The 17,009-nt window shown below is 49.0% G+C and overlaps 1 protein-coding gene across 4 annotated transcripts in view; it reads right to left on the minus strand.

The window, feature by feature from the left end:
- Nucleotides 1-17,009, minus strand: part of Add2 (adducin 2) — a 96,536-nt gene that overhangs the window by 37,831 nt on the left and 41,696 nt on the right. Inside the window, exons 1-3 of one of the 4 annotated variants that reach the window (XM_048416556.3) lie at nucleotides 7,302-7,376; nucleotides 5,027-5,125; nucleotides 1,618-1,834 (exon numbers count right to left, since the gene is read on the minus strand). In XM_048416556.3, coding sequence (XP_048272513.2) covers nucleotides 1,618-1,800 — 183 coding nt within the window. In that variant the 5' untranslated portion in view covers nucleotides 1,801-1,834; nucleotides 5,027-5,125; nucleotides 7,302-7,376. Of the gene's footprint in view, nucleotides 1-1,617; nucleotides 1,835-5,026; nucleotides 5,126-5,764; nucleotides 5,940-6,762; nucleotides 6,784-7,301; nucleotides 7,377-17,009 lie in introns of those variants that run through there. The other 3 variants (XM_048416560.3, XM_087907063.1, XM_048416557.3) reach the window with 3 other exon arrangements.

The raw sequence follows: 17,009 nt of genomic DNA on the forward strand, positions 1-17,009 counted from the left end.
GAGCTGAGGGCCCAGCAGGTCCTCACAAGAGGCTGTGGGCCCAACAGATCCCTAGGGATTAGTGCCCAGCTCCTCACAGGAGGACTGAGGACCCATCCTGATCCCTAGAAGCTGAGAGCACAGAAACCCCTGGGGGGCTGGTCCCTGAACACTTCACAGGGGATGATCTTAGCCCACTCCTGTCCTGTAGTTTCTCACAAGGGAACAGCTCCTGTAGGCCTCCAGGGAGCTGGTCTTCCAGCTCCTCAGTAAGGGCTAAGAACCCCGAAGGTTCCCCAGAAGCAAGTTCACTAGGCCCTAGCGTTACTGTATAGGTTATTAAGGAGGCTCTTGGGGTGGATCTAAGCCCTCGTTTTCTGTGGGGGTCATCCAGATTCCAGCTCCCTTCTATATGAGTGATGGCCAAGGCCATACCAGGCATGGTAGGACTTCACTTTAGATAGAATTAACTGAATGAGAAAGTATATCACCCTCCTTCCCCTTTAGCACATCCAGGGCTCCCCTCACACATCTCAGTTTCTCGGCATTCTTAGTGCTTGGATAGGAGGAGATGGAGTAGGACTGGAGGATTTCTGCAGTGCCTCCACTGTGATGGACTATGCTAAGCTCAGGTTCAGTTCACTACACTGGGAACTTCTTAGCTGCTGGCCAGGTGGTAGGAGGAACCATGGGAGGAACAGAATGTATGATACTGAGGATTCTCTGAACAGGGGCCAGGAAGCAAGGCTCCTGCATCCCCATATCCTGCCTCACCCACCAGCCAGGGCTAGTGATGCTCTACTCTGCCACCCCTCCTGGTGACTCTCTGCATGTCTGGGGCTTGCCACACGCCAAAGTCTTTAAGAACCTGATGTCTTCCTCCAGGATCCTGACACAGTGTCACAAACACCCTAGGCTCATTCCTTCCCATTCCTCCGAGCAGTCTGTGCGCTCCTGGTGAAAACTACCCACAGACTATGGAATGCCCTGTTCCAAAAGGCCCTGGAGAAGTCAGTTTCCTCCTTGGACTTCCCAGCCTGTGTCCTATCCTCCCCACTCTCCTGCTCTTCTTTCCCATCCCAAGGCCAGTAGCACTCTTACCTCCTCAGCCATGCATCTTTCAGTGTATCGCCTGCCTGGGGAATGAGCTCTGGGGCCCTGCAGCCTGGCACCCATCCACCTAGGTCTCTAGACTCAGAGGCATCTAGGTCAGCTTGGCTCCTATCCCATTTTTTTCTCTTAACTCCCTTCCTCAACCCTGGCTGGACATTCAGACTCTACTCTCCCTACAGTGAGCAGGATACTCTATGCTACTCAGCCAAGGGTACTCTAGGTCAGCCCTATGATGACCCATCTTTCAGTTTACATATTCCTATCTGCTGCCTGTTGCAGGAAAGGAGGACTGGAAACAGAAGCTCAGATGTGGCAGAGGAAACTGGGGCAAGGGTCTTATCTCTGCCACGCCCTGAAGCAGAGTTTATGAATGCCCCCAAGTTTGTCCTTGGCCAGTGGTTAGGGAGGCAATCTAACACCCACATGGCCAGGCCCATCTTGTTCAGCAGGCCTAAGCTGGCAAGACCCTGAATGAGGGAAGAGGAGCCACTGGGGAAACCAGCTCTCCAGGCCCTGCCCACTCACAGGGCTCTGCAGGATCATGGTGACCCTCTTCTTCTGCTCCATCAGGTTGAAGTCCTGCCGCAGGTCAGCCGCACGGTTGCGAAGGCGCAGGTATTCAGGGTCACCCTCAGAGAACCGGTCAAAGTAGTGCTGCCCTTGGGAGGGTGGAGGCGAAGCCGCCTCGGGGACTGTGTCCTCACTCATGTTCCTGCGAGGGCTTCAACTTCCTCCTGGAACCCTGTAGAAGAGGGGCAGGGTGAGCACAGACTGTACTCCTCGTGGCCAGCTGGTTTCAGAGGCAAAGGGTGTGATCACCATGCCCTGTGGCTAGTTCCCGGTGAGAAGGCAGGCTGCCTCCTGGGATGATGACCCATAGGGGCTGCTAATGCACTGTCAGGTGCTGTGCAAATCGGCGTCCAGCTGAACTGGTCACACCAGAGTGTGTTAGAGGAGACTTCCCGGGTGGAGTGGAAATATAGCCTGCAAACCTTTCAGAATCCTTCTGTGTTGAGCCCTTACAGAGTAGGGCAGAAGCTGTGGTGGTACCCATGGCACTTCAGTAAAAGGCTGACCTCACTGTAGTGGGCGGGAGTGTGGTTTACAGTGAACAGCACTTGCCTTGCACATCTAGGCACTGGCTGGGCTCTTCACCCAGCATCTTGGACAAATTATATAAATAATTTTTTGTAGGTCTCTTCAAAAGCTATGGTCGAGAAATTCACAAAAGAACACTACTGCCAGAAACCAGGATATAGCTCAGCTGGGAGATTTCTTGCCTAGCATGCTCCAGGAGGTGGATTCTTCCCCTTTCCTACAAACAAATAATCAGGGTATGGGGGCACATACCTACACACAATCCCAGTATTCAGAAGGTGGAAACAGGAGACTCAGGCATCAAAGTAATCATTACTTATATACAGAGAGTTCAAGTCCATCCTGGGATACATAAGACCCTGTTTTTTAAAAAGCCCTGCAATGGGTACCATCTGACTGTTCCTACTGGGCAGATGTTTGGTAACAAGAGATGGGGATGAATGACTAGGGTTAGGATGAAGGACTGGGATTAGGAAAGAATGGAGAGGAGAAGGAAGGGAGAGAGGAGAGAAAAATCTTAAAATTCTAAAACAGAGTTGGTAGAGTGCAAGTCAAGCGCAGAGTCCTTGGGGATGTCTGGGCAGATTTGTCCATCTCACCTGAGTCAGGACTGTCTCACCTTGGCCTTTTCTAAGCCACGGTCATCTACAAACTTCAAACTTGAGACTATCACAACTGAGTTACACCAAATAAATAAATAAATAAATAAATAAATAAATAAATAAAATCTCACAGTGTTTTAAATAAATTTATGACTTTGTACTGGGCCTGTCCATAGCTGTTCTGAGCCTCATTTATACTTTAAATGGAGAGAGGGTCCTGGGGCTGGGGCCATTTCTGGCGAGCAGGTCTGGACTAAAGCCCGACATGTGTACTTTGAAGAGCTCTGACCCTTGAAACCTGTGTGGGCACAGGGGTCTCTTTTCCTCTTTGCCTCACTTTATCCATTTCTCATTGAGGGGAGAGCAGAATGACCATTGGTCTCTTTTCCAGCTCAGACCATACGTGGTTGTGGAAGGTGGAGGCAGATCCGTGTAGAAGAGACGGAAGGATAGAGGAGCTGGATGTCCTGGGATAAGGGAATTCCTGCCTATCCAGCCCTAGAAGTCACTGTGCCTCCATTCTGCTCCCATCCAGCACATCCCTGGGCCTTGCAGGGAAGAAAGAACAGGAAAACATGTGCAGAGGACACTTCCCATCCGAAGACTTGCATAGGGCAGCAGATTTTCTGGGTTGTATCCAGAAATTCTGCCCACTCGGCTGCCACTGCACTACCTGGTACCACTGTAGCAAACCAATCTCCATAGCACTTTCAAAGCCCTGAGCCTTGGGTGCTTTCAAAGTAGAAGCAAGCACCTCTGCCCCATGGATACCCCTGATATGATCATGGACATGTGAATTACATATACCCCAACACACCTAGGACTCTAGGCCACCAGTTCCAGAAACATCAAGCTTCCCGCTTATCTGGGCTTGGGGTGCTGTGGCCCAGCACAGCTCTCCTGACTTTGATCCATTCTGTCTAGCAGAAAGACACCGGTCCTCTCATCTCCACTGCAGAGCAGCTGCCCTGCCACGGCTGGCGGCTCGCTGGCTATCTTCCCTGATCAGGGCTCAGCCCATGGATCCAGATGTGCTCCCGTGAGGATGGCTCTAACTCTGCCCCCAGGGAACTGGGATTCGGTGAAAGTGGGGCACCTTTTCTGCAATCCCCTTCCACAGTGCTGGTGGTGACCAGGTACCTGAAGATGGCTCAGTGGGTAAAGGTAGCAATGCTGAAACAAAACCGTCTGGGTTCAAATCTCAGCAATGTCACTTAGAAGCTGTGTGGTCTTTGGCCAGTTCACCTAACCACTGAGCATCAGTTAAGGGATAGTAAAGCTTGTTATGTGAACACTTAAGACATGGCACATGCCCATTGTGATCAAGTCTTTAGTCCCTCTGGGTGTCTCTGAGGGGGTGTAATCTCTCATTAGGACCTTCCTGAGGAAAGGCAGGGATTTATTTGTAAGCAGGTACACACTGAGTAACCATAATGATGTGTTTCAGTCCAAGAAGCCAATTCAGTGTTGACCTCTATTAACACAGGGCACATAGAAAGGAAAATGATGCATCAGCCCAGAGATCACTGGGCCAGCCGTGATGGAGGCAAGCTTCTGGGATGCTGCCCCAGTTCCTGCCCCAAGATTCAAAACTCCTCTGGAATTTGCTAAATGTCCCAAAGATTTTTTTGTTACTCATCACATGCTCCTTTCAAGGAAACCAGAATTTGTGCTTTAAAAAAGGTGAGTGCTCTGAGCTCTCAGAGAGCTCCCAGGAGAGTCTGGTCACCCCGAAAGAATAGACATGGGGCACAATTAGAAGTTAAGAGCTTCTGCTCCATACCATAAACATGCATGCACATTCTCATATTCATGTTTTCATTCTCTCTACCCCTGGTTCTCCCTTCCTCCTACAGGTTGGGTCCCATTAAAAGACAAATGATCCACGTCTTTGCACTAAGCTCCCTCTGTATGCTGGGGCAGAAGAGTGCCAAGTGGGCAGTGGGAGACTGCAGACACTCAGATTTTCATGGGAGCATGAGAAAGGATGTCCCACCATCAGGAGCAGCTGATAAAGGAGGAGGGGGCACTGACTGACATTGTTTCCCCAGAGTTAGTGTCTCTGGATACAGCAGAGGGCTTCTGCACTACGAGGGATGGGACCTGGTGTGGAGCTGACAATATTCTATGGAGTTCCTAGTCAGATAGGGGAGTTCAGAGGAAAGACTTGAGTGTCTAGGGCATCACCCTCAGTCAACTTCCACCCTGGCCTCCAAAAGCCACCGACCACTTACCAGTGGGCTGAACCAGGCCTGTCCAATGTCTGTCTTCAGTACCGGGTCTTCACAACTAGGAGGGCTGCCACAGTCACACGTCACACAGCCAAGTGGGAACTGCAAACAAAAGGGCAGACATCAGCCCCATGCCACACTTAACACCACTGAGGCTCTTCGCCTGACTTAGCCACAGATGCTAGGATCCACTTAAAAAGGATCTGGAGATGATTGTTTTAAAGCTAAGCATGGCTATGAACAGGTTAGAAGGCTCCTGTTGCCTTTATAACTGGAATAAAACTTTCTTTAAGACCCCATTTTCTGGGTGCAGGTTGAGGGAGAAGGGAAGAAAGGAAGGAGGCAAAGCACACAAGAAAGAAGGAAGGGAGGAAGGAAGATCTAAAGAGAAGAGGAAGAAAGAGGGGGAGGGAGAGTGGAGAGAGAAGAAAGGAGAAAAGGAGTAGGGGACAAGAAAGACTGGGAGAGGAGGAAGGGGAGAGGTAAGAAAGGAGAAGGAAGAGGCAGAGGGAAGAGAGGGAGAAGGAAGAGGAGGTAGCAACTACAGTTGCTCTGGGAGTGGGAGAAACAGAGTGGGGTGCCAGGAGAAAGGACTCCTGCCCAAGACCTCCTCAAATGCTCCACTAACTGTGACAGGTGCTAAGGGGAGGAATCTGAGGATCCCTCCCCAGAGACAGAAACAGCCTGAAAGACACCACACCCCAGGAAAGTGGGGGAGCCTAGGACTGGAAATAACTTCACCCTAGAATGCAAAGGAGGAATGGGGCGAGTCAGGACTGGACAGGTGGACCATCTAAAGGGAAAGCTGCTGACATCCAGCAGACACAGAGGAGTCACTCCTGCAAAACCCTCCATTCCCATCACGCTCTGAAGCCGCTCATAATCCTTGGGGACAGTGGCCTTCTGGGAACATCTTCTCCTCTATCTCCTCCTGAGACTCCAGTGTCTTCCTTCTGGGGAATCGGCCCAATCCAGCTGTCACTTACTGCTTTCATTCATCTGACCACCCAACAGCGGCAGCCATTGCCCAGAGTTCCTGGTGGGTGGAAGGCGTTGTATTTTTGATGTCTCTCTGTTCTAGGTGTTGCACAGGACTGATGTAAAGTAAGTGCTGGATAAATGCTAAGTGACTCAGCAAACATTTGACTAATGGCGCACTGGGAAGCAGGGTCAGTTCAACAAAGCATCACCAGGTTCATCCAGGCCTCCAGGCCCCAAGGACAAGGAAGGCCTGAGGGGAGCTCACAGCACACAGTGGAAAGACAGAAGCCAGACAGGTCCTTACAGAGAAAGGCGACAGGTACCCTGAGAACTAAGTCACAACCTTAGAAACATTGTGCTCTTTTGACGTACAGCCCAGAGGCTGACCCTCAGGCCAGTCTGGAACAGACTCCAGCAGATTTCCTGCCACTTCAGTGGGTGTCTCTGGACCAGAACAGTCAGTCGTATGCTTTGTACGCATGGCCTAAATAGTCATGAGCTGTCCTTCCCCTGCTGGTCATCCCTGCCACAGGCCCAGCTGCCTGGAATCCCAGGTCAGCTCTGAGCAAGGCCAGCCACAGGCAGTTGATGTAAGTCTCAGGTGTGACATCAGAACTGATAATAGCATTTCCTTAATTCTGCCAAAAAAGCCCAAGTTCACATGTCACACTGACCCCAGGGGTCCAAAAAGCAGGTAATGTCCACACCACACACTACGTCACAACGTACAGTCCTCTCACTTTCCAACAGCCCCTTACCCCAGTTTTGTCTCCCATAGGACCCTTGCTGTCTGCACAGGAAGCCCTGGAGCCCAGGATGCCCCTCCCGCTGCAGAAAGATCTTTGCCCTCCACAGCTCCAGGCCCCAGGAGGGTGGAGTCACAACTGTGCTGCAAGTCACTGCCAAGGGCATTTTCCTCCCTGTCTCACTAAGAGCAAATCCCAGAGGTCCCTGGAGGGTGCACTGGCTCCCTGAGGCTGGAAAAAACAAAACAGACACAGGGAGAACACACATAGCAAGACATTGCTAAAATCCAAAGATTAAGTTTTGTGTGCCATGAGAGGTGGGTGACAGTCTCCTGCCACTTCAGTGGGGTGTCTCCAGGTCGGAACAGTCAATCATATGCTTGGCACACAGAACCTAAACAGTCATGAGCTGCCCTCACCCGGCTGCTCACCTCTACCACAGGCTCAGATGCCTGAAAGCTCAGCCCTGCCCTCTTCCAGGTCAGTTACAGGCAAGGCAGCCACAGGCTCTTGCTGCAAGCCTCACACATGGCATCAGAACCCACACTCACCTATCCTCCATCCTTGACTCCCAAAAGTGGAAGAGGCAGCAGCCGCGGCCTTGCTGCTGTTATACAGAATAGATGTGGGCAGTTAAATAAGAGACTCAGCCACACCCTGCCTGCCATGTTCAGATAAAGGCAGGATCATGGGGACACTTATCAGCATGCCTCACACCACATGATTCCACATTCTTCCATGTTCTGCCTCATATAATAACCACTGTGGTCACTTAGGACCAAAGGACTTTAAAAAGAAGAAAAAGAGGAGGAAGGGAAAAGGTGGTAAAATTGATGTTGGTCTCCTGAAACCCTGCTGGCTGGAAGAAGCTCTTTGCTGCTGCCTGCCGTGGGAGCATCCAAGTACTGATTCCTGGTGGTCCTGATGCATGCTCTTTCTAGAGAGGCCCAGGAGAACATTAAAAGCTTATGGCTTAGGACTTCACCCCTAAGAGGCTAGTAGGTAAGTTTCCCATCCACCCATTGCTCTAAATGACAGCTCCCATCAACCCATTGCTGTGAATGACAGCCATGGGGCAGACTCACTTTGTGTCTTCTCACTGCATTTGGACTGGTTGTGAGCTTCAGGGGCCGGGGTGAGCAGGAACTGGAACTGATACCAGAACAAGATACCTGGGGGAGAGAGATATCTCCCAGCCATCCAGGGAGCCATAGTCAGGCTCTGTTCATTGAAGATGAGGGTGCATATAACACAGTGAAACACAGACGTGTGTGCAGACACATAGTCAACTGGTCGTCTTGATTCAAGGCCTGGAAATGAAGGCCAGGCCTGACCTGAAACAGACCTTGGTCAGTGCTTCTAGAGACAGAGTGCAGGACCTTTGGGTTCACATTTATGAGAACTGAGGTCTTGACTTAGATTTTAATGACAGACATCATTCAGTGCACAGAGCTGGGAAATTCAGCAGCTGCTGCCTTCTCCCCAGCACAAGGAAGAGCCAGCACTTTGGTTTTCCAGGCAGGGAACTGAGGCCTTGGGGCTAGTTTTGGGGCTCGAAGCTGGTCAAGAACAGGGCACGGGTTTCTCAAACATCTGATTGACAACTTGTTGTCTCTTTGCTACACCACTCCCTGCCTCAAATGAAGGTGAGCAGATGCCACAGGCCAACTAGAATGGTGGTGGTGGTGTGACAGGAACATGGTAATCAGCCAGTGGCCCCAGTCCAATGCCCAGGCTTTGTATCCATAAGCATCCAGTCTGGGAAGGAGGGTCTGATTCCTGCTCCTGGCAAACAGACTCAGAACTGAGCTGGCCCCAGCATAGGAAGAAGTGGCCATTAGGAGGCAGGGGTCAGGGAGGCAGCTCTGGTATTCACTTTGGCAAGCTGGGCTGCAGGGTGGCAGGTGGCCATAGATCACCTACACATGCTATCGTGCCTACTGGGTCACTAAAGTAGCTCTGGGCTCTGCTGGTCCTGGACTCAAAGACAGCTCCTCTCACAGAATACCCGCCATGTGCCAGACCCTGTCCCACTGCTGGAAATGTGAGTAACAGAATCCCCAATCCCTGCTCTCAAAAGATCTCAGGGTGAGGGCCATTACATCCTCAGTGGTGTGAAAGAGAACAGTTCTCAGCATGGAAGCTATGCAATTGCCAACAGTGAGGCTTCAACACTGGGCTTTTAACACACATGACAGGTAGCTCTGCTACTGAGCCCCAAACCAAGAGGTTTCCATGTGTTTATGAGGGGAAAAAGGGGCATGTAGGAAGCTCTGGGTTTGCAGAGACTGGGAGGAGCGCGCAGACTGGCTGGGTCTGACTTTCTACCCAGGATCCCTTCCGGGAAAAGCTCTGCTACCTTGGGAACTATGCAGATAACTACAGAGGCAATGCCCTCTGAATCATCCTTTCTCACCTCTGCTGTCTGGCCATCCACCAGGCCCTAGGAGGCAGTCACCCTGTCTGTCCTTCGCATTCAGGCATGAGTGCTAAAGCCCAGTGAAGTACACCTTCAAAACATTCAGCCTGACTGAGTGCAAACATCCCAACATTCTTATGTTTGGTCTAAGGTGACAGTGCTGTCTGAGGTCCTGCCTCGTGTCCTCCTGCTCCCAGCCAAGAGTTCCCAGGAGCAGCCGCCTGGGATGTCTTCTACCATGGACACAGCAAACACCCTTGGCCACCAGAGGTAGAAATAAGCACTAAATGAGTATTAAATGAATACATGAGGTAAATTATTTTTTTATTAGGGTGTGTCAATGGGTGATGTTTTGTCTTCACCAATTGGGCACAAGGGAAAATTATATAAACACCTTTAAGAGGTGAAAGGTTTTAAGATCATGGGGGTGTGCTCTTAAAGAGGATTGTCCTCTTTTTTACACCCAGCCATAAAGTGGGCGGTCTCCTTCATCGTGGGCTCATACCATGGTGTACCCTGTTGTCACAGCCGCAAAGTAATGGGACCATTCAGCCATTGAATAAATCCTTGACAACGGTGACCAAAATTATTTGTTCTCGTTTTCAACCTGCCTAACACTTACGAAGCATCCAGGTGTGTCATCCTTATCCTTTCTCAATAATAGTCTTCCTTGCAGGATGCAGAGGACCAGAGGAAACAGTCTGGGCAATGGAGGTAGCCCACTATTGGAAGGCAGACCTCAGAGCAACTGATTAGAGTTTCTGAGCTGGTTTCAGCAGGCATCCTTCTCTTACAACACTCTCATATAATTCCCTTTATTTCTCTGAGACTATTGCCAGTAAAATCTAGGCTTCAGCTTCCATCCCACTGCACTGACTGTAGGGTCCCTTTTTTTTCTTTTCTTTTTTTTGTTTTTGTTTTTGTTTTTGAGACAGGATTTCTCTGTGCTGCTTTGGTGCCTGTCCTGGAACTAGCTCTTGTAGTCCAGGCTGACCTCGAACTCTCAAAGATCTGTCTGGCTCTGCCTCCTGAGTGCTGGGATTAAAGGCATGCGCCACCAGTGCCTGACTGTGGGGTCCCTTTAGGACACTAAAGTGTAGGATCTCTGTCCTTGTTTGTCCTCTTCCTGGTTGTGGCACTGATATTTTCCCAGTCATCTCAATGCCCCTCAAGATACTTTTGCTTTCCCTTTACTATAATTTCAGATAAGGTAAAATCAAGTTCCCTAAGGCAACCCTGGGGGAAAATAGCTTCTAGAAAATGTTATCAGGAAACCACGTGACTTCTGGGTATGAGTGTGATATTCACATAATTATCTCAACCTTTCCCTTCTGGGAATGAATGTGATGTTCACAATTATCTCAACCTTCCACCTCTCAGGCAATTTCTACTCTAACAAGTCTACCTTGGGTTAGAGACTTTAAAGCTTAAGTGTGAGTGAGCTAGCCCACCCCTCTCCTAGCTTAAAAACTTTAATTCAACTGAGCTCATTTATAGTGATGGGGGGGGGGATTGAGCTCCTAACAGCAGATTCAAGGGAATAAACAATCAGTTGAAGTCACAAATCTTAAAATATGATCTTTCATCTTTCATCATAACTTCCCCAAAGGCCATAAAACTACTGACAAAAGGAAGAAGTGAGAGGTCATGATAGGAGGACCAAGTGCAGATGCTGTGATCCAGTCAGCCTCGCTCTCAGGACACCTCCTGTTTGAGAGGATGACACAGGAGGAGTGAGTCACACAGGCGGGCACAGAAGTTAGTCTCCGAAGCGGGGGTTGGAGGTAGGGATGGGATGTAGGGGAGGTATTAAATCTGGTATTAGGATAAGCTCTAAAAATAACCATCAGCACCACCATGTTCATCTAAACCACAGCCTAAAAGAGGAAACACCCTGGGTTATAAATTACCTTTGGTTAGAAGACACATCCCAATTCTCAGATTATTTAAATGAAGGGAAGTGTGTCTTAGAATAGATAAAGTATGGGAACCCAAGTTATAAGTCAGTGTTGCTGGAGCTGTGGAGATGGCTCGGGAGTTAAAAGTGCTTGCCTCCCAAGCATGAAAACCAATGTTCGGACTCCCAGATTCCAGTAAATGTTAGTGTTTGTGGGGTGGCCAGCCACATGTAATTCAAACCTTGGAAGACAAAGACAAATTCTCCAAAGCAAGCTGGCTATCGTGAGAAGCCATATCAGTGAGCTCTACATTTGACTATGTGATCCTGTTTCAATAAATGAGGTGGAAGAGCGATTAAGGATAGTTTCCAACATCAGCACTGGGCCTCTTGAGCATTCTCACACATACCTACACATGTGCAAACACATACACTAAAAAGAAATTGTCATCATATCCCCATGGTAGGGAGCATGTCCTTGCCAGGTGAACAAATTAAGAGATGCCAAAAAAGGAAACAGCCCACGAGGCCTGAGCAGCCTCACAAGCATGCACGGGTGCCTCTCTGTCAATGCCTGCTTCTGCCTAATACTGCATCCTGAAGTCAAGGACATGATCAGGCTTAATGTTCCAGCTCCCACACAGGTTTTGTTTATCTGTTTTCTGATGAGAAAGCCACTTCCTCTTCTATAAAACAGCACCACAACGTCACAGGTGAGGAGAGCCTAGTGCGAGATGGAAGAGGAGACTTCACCACCACCCTGATCTCTGATTTGATGAGCTGATGGAAACGCTAAAGGGGCTAGAGATACAGCTCCCTGGAATGCGTAGGGCCCTGGGTTCTCTCCCTCCCTTCCTCCCTTGCTCCCTCCCTCCCTTCCTCTCTCTCTCTCTCTCTCTCTCTCTCACACACACACACACACACACACACACACACACACACACGAGAGTGGGGAGGGAGGGAGAGAGAAATAGACAGACACAGAAATGGGGGTGGGGTAGAGGGGAGACCAGCACGTAGCAGATGTTCAATAGGAGCAATTAATATTCCAAATTTCTCTAGGATTCATTTCTGGCCTGCATATTCCCAACTTTGGGGAAAGAACAAAGAAAATGAGGAGCACTAGAGGGGAAGGCAGTAAACAATTCTGAAGTATTCCAGACACTGGGTCTGCCTGTTGGCACCAGTGTGACAGTGTGACCATCCTGAGGATACTCTGGAGACCTTCTCTTTGGCTAGAAGACTGTTGAAGCAATGGTCCCCAAGAAATTGGCATTTCCCCAAGAACATCATGTTGTAAAAAGGAAAAGGTTGGATGAAGTCAGCCAGAGGAGTTTATCCTCTGGAAAGGGAGTTTGCACCATGCCTACAACTTGTCAGATTCCCTTGTAGGAGAAACTGAGGCAGACTATGATGGGCCATTTATGCAACGGACTACAACTTGTCTAAGGTTGACAACTTACTGAGGCCAAGTGGCCGAGTCTGACTTGTTAGGGCTCCCGGGGCCTAGGCTCTGACCCTAACAACCCTGGAAATAATAGCTAACTTCAGTATCAAGTCTCAGTTCTTCTCTCCCTCTCTTTCCATCACTTTCCCTCCCTCCCTCTCTCCCTCCCTGTGCGTGTGTGTGTGTGTGTGTGTGTGTGTGCGCGCGCGTGCGCGCGCACACGTGCGCCATGTGTGGAGGTCAGTAGGAGAGTCAGTTCTCTCCTTCCACCATATGGATTCTGTGGGACAAAGTCAGGTCATTAGAATTGGTGACAAATGCTTTTGTCCACTGAGACAGTTCACTGGCCCAAATGGCTTACTTTTCCTAACCTCAGTTTCTTCATTTGTACACTATGGACAGGGACAGTCCTCATACTATTATACAGAAAGCTCTGGCTTTGCACAGAGCCTAACAACTATGGACTCAACAAAACTTAAGTCTAGAGGCTACTGTTAAATCATCCCTAGTGAAGATTAACGACAATTTAACTATTTAAAATATAAAATAAATCACTGCCCAAACTTTTGTATCAGATTTGGGGCTGTAGTGCATCTTAATGGTCTTCCCCCTTCCCTTCTGAGATGTGCTGTTGTCAGAATGTCCCTTTCCCGTGTTAAGACTTAATTGCCATGGCAATAGTATTAAGAGGCTTGGCCTTCAGGAGATTATTGGGTCAGGAAGGCAAGATGCTCATGACTGGCTTTGTTTAGGTCATGATCTCCAAGCTGGTTCTGATCCAAAGGATGTGCTAGGCTGCTCTGCCTGCCTGTGTGTGCTTCCTTGGTGTAGGAAGTCCATTGACTTTGCCGCTAGAACCACCAGCTATAGAATCCTCTGTAGTACCTAGTTCCTGTTGCCGTGATAAATACCCGACCAAAGCTCCTGAAGAAAGGGTGGGTTTGCTTTGGCTCACAGTGTGAGGGTACAGTCCACAATGGTGGGAAAGGCATGATGGCAGGAGCTTGAGGCAGCTGGTCACATGGCATCCAAACTCAGGAAGCAGAGAGAGAGAGAGCTGGGCTCCAGCTTGCTACCTCCTTTTTATGCAGTACAGGAAACCCAGTCTAGGGAATCCTTGTTGCTGGCTTTAGGTGAGTCTTCCCACTTCAGTTAGCCCAGCCAGATAAGTCTCCACAGGCACGCGCAAGGCCTGTCTACATCCTGTCAAGCTGACAATCATTATTAAGTATCACAACCTCTATTCTTCATAAATGACCCAGCCTCCAAAATTCTGTCAGAGTAGCTGAAGATGGGGCCAGCGGCAATGCTGTGGGGCTTCTAGCTCATCCCTGTCCCTATAGCCTGGACACACTGTAGGTATAAAAGGCTATGTCCACCCAGCTCCTGACACATTTGTGCCCTGGGACTCCTGACTCTTTGGAGTCAAGTATGGAACACACAAGTGAGGGGTGAGATTTTTAAGCATGAGAAAAACAAAAGTGTAAATGGTAAACAAAGCCTGAGACTTTTGTGGGGTTGAAAAAGAGAGGACTAGGGAAGTAGACCCCATCTCTCACCATACAAAAGGAGGGTAGAGCTTGTGAGATAAATTCAGGGAAGGGTTACACACAGTAGTAGACACAAATGAAGTGTGTTAGCATGAAGTACAGCATAGATGGGAAGGATTAGCCAAGAGACAGACACACATTAGCGGCCTGTGGTGGTTTGAAAGAAAATGGTCTCCATAAGCCCATAGGGAATGGCACTATTAGGAGGTGTGGCCTTGCTGGAGCAGGCGTGGCATTGCTGGAGAAAGTGTGTCACTGTGGGTGTGGGCTTTGAGGCCTCATACGTTCAAGTTATGCCCAGTGTGGTACACAGTCTTCTTCATAAGGAAAAAGAGAATTAGCTGCCAGCTTTCCAATCAAGCGGTGCATTGTCAAGACGCCTGTGTCTGCTGCCTCCCTGACTCTTACATTCGTACACAGCATTTGTGGGCTCATCCAGTGCTGTGAACATCGCCTCATATGGTAAAGTCTTAGCAATTAAGTTAAAAGTCTTGTGATAAGATTACTCTTAATTACTGAGCTGGACCCTAAAAATACCATCACTGGAATCCTTAGTGGGGAGCTATTTTACACTGAGAGGAAAAGGTCATGAGACCACGGAGGCTGTAATCATCAGTATTGATTACTAACTTGACTGGATTTAGAACTGCTAAGGAGAAAGACTGTGTGGGTCTTAGCTTATGTTAATGAGCTGGGAAGACCCACTCTAACTGAACGGCACCATTCTATGGCCTGGGGTGCCAGGTTGTATAAAAAGGAGAGAGGAGTGAGCACCAGCCCTCTTCTGCTCCCCGACTGTGACACAATATGGCCAGCAGCTTCAGGTCCTTGCCACATGACTTCCCTGCCCCTGACAGACTGTGAGTCAGAGTAAACCTTACCTTTCCTTCGTGGGTTCCGTCACAGCAAAGAGAAAAGTAAGAGACACCTTGGCAGAGTGCTGCTGTGGGCATGCACACGCACAAAGCCGGTGTACTTCCTGGTGCCAGTGAAGTAGACCAGAGTGCCACTACAGCAGAGAACATGAAGACTTAGCACCACTACAGATCTAAACAACCACGATTCTGGGCCACGGTTTCAGCGCATGGAAGCTCTGGCTTTAGCAGTGGATAAAAGTTGCTGACCTTTGTGGCACTTGTCCCTGGGCTCAGTCAGTGTTTCTGAACTGAATAGCAGCTCACCCAGGCGGTGCTAATGGGTCCTGACAGCTCTAGTTCATCACCCTTGAGCAGGTCAGTCAAGAGCCAGCTTGTTCTTTTCCTTTCTTTTATATAAAATCACTTGGCCGTAATGAACTCACAGATGAAAACATCACACGGCAAGAGGAAGGAAGCTATTCAAACGCGTGCCCATTCCAAACTCTATACATCTCAGCAAATGTCTATAAAGTTAGAACAGTCATACTGAAGCATGTCACTCTTTAAAGTGAGATGGTCATCCTGAAGTGTGGCACTCTGTACAGTGAGATGGTCATCCTGAAGTGTGGCACTCTGTACAGTGAGATGGTCATCCTGAAGTGTGGCACTCTGTACAGTGAGATGGTCATCCTGAAGTGTGGCACTCTGTACAGTGAGAACGGTCATCCTGAAGTGTGGTACTCTGTACAGTGAGATGGTCATCCTGAAGTGTGGCACTCTGTACAGTGAGAATGGTCATCCTGAAGTGTGGCACTCTGTACAGTGAGATGGTCATCCTGAAGTGTGGCACTCTGTACAGTGAGATGGTCATCCTGAAGTGTGGTACTCTGTACAGTGAGAACGGTCATCCTGAAGTATGGTACTCTGTACAGTGAGATGGTCATCCTGAAGTATGGTACTCTGTACAGTGAGAACGGTCATCCTGAAGTGTGGCACTCTATACAGTTAGAACAGCCATCCTGAAGTGTGGCACCCTGCTTAGGCTTTTATACTCTCACTAGGCTTAATTTTGGTTTTTATAGAAAAAAAATTTAAAAGAACTTCCGTGTCCCTGGTTCTTGGAGGCCTGAGGAATTCCTGGGAGAATTAGGAGCCTATGTTACTAATTCGGATGAACTTGATCTGATCCATAAACCATTATTAAATCAATTATTTTAATGTTTTGTAAAGTGAAAGTACTTGGTCCACTGAGATGTCTCAGCAGGTCAAGGCAGCTGTCACCTAGAGCCTGATGACCTGAATTCAATCCCCAGGACCCAAAGGGTGGCAGGAGAGAATGGACTCCAGCAAGTTAGCCTCTGGGCCCACACGCCCCACACACCTTCAGGAACACACACAAATAAACAAATATAACTTTAAAAAAGAGAACAAATAAGCAAAGTGCTTGATCCCAGAAAACTAGAACTGTACCTTGGCCTGTCAGACATCTAGGCACGCGTGATGGATGGGGAGGCCCGCCCCCAATATACGGGCTGCAGGGTGAGGTGGAGCGAGCAGCCTCAGCCTTGTCATAGTTTGTGCTTTACTCTTTGAAAGTGGGAACAGGAATGGGCAGTGGTGCAGACCTGCATGGCTCACTTTCCCCTGGACTGTTTCCTCCAATCCTCCCAGGCCCTTCCACACACATGGTGATATCTCTCAAATGCTTCACAAAAGTCGTCTAGAATGTTTCACCATCCGTAGCCAAGATGACCACAAAGCAGATAGAACAGGGGCCAGCTCTCATCCACTGGGAGCCATCATCCTAAAGAGGGTATTTATGCCTGGCATTGCAAATATGGTCAAAAAACCATGGCCAGGGAAGTCATAGGCTCTAGGACAGAACTTATTGATGTCTTTTGCTAAATATTCACATTGTCAAACTATCTTCTAAATATTTATGATTTATGTGCCTCTCTACCTGGGTCAGAGAAGCTTCTTCCTGCAGTGGGCAGTGGTTAATGCAGACTCAACTCTTAACAGTGTGTAGTGGTTAATGCAGACTCAACTCTCAACAGTGGGCAGTGGTTAATGCAGGCTCAACTCTCAA

The sequence above is a fragment of the Myodes glareolus genome, chromosome 6 (genome assembly GCF_982192425.1).
Source record: "Myodes glareolus chromosome 6, mMyoGla1.1, whole genome shotgun sequence".
Taxonomy (NCBI): domain Eukaryota; kingdom Metazoa; phylum Chordata; class Mammalia; order Rodentia; family Cricetidae; genus Myodes; species Myodes glareolus.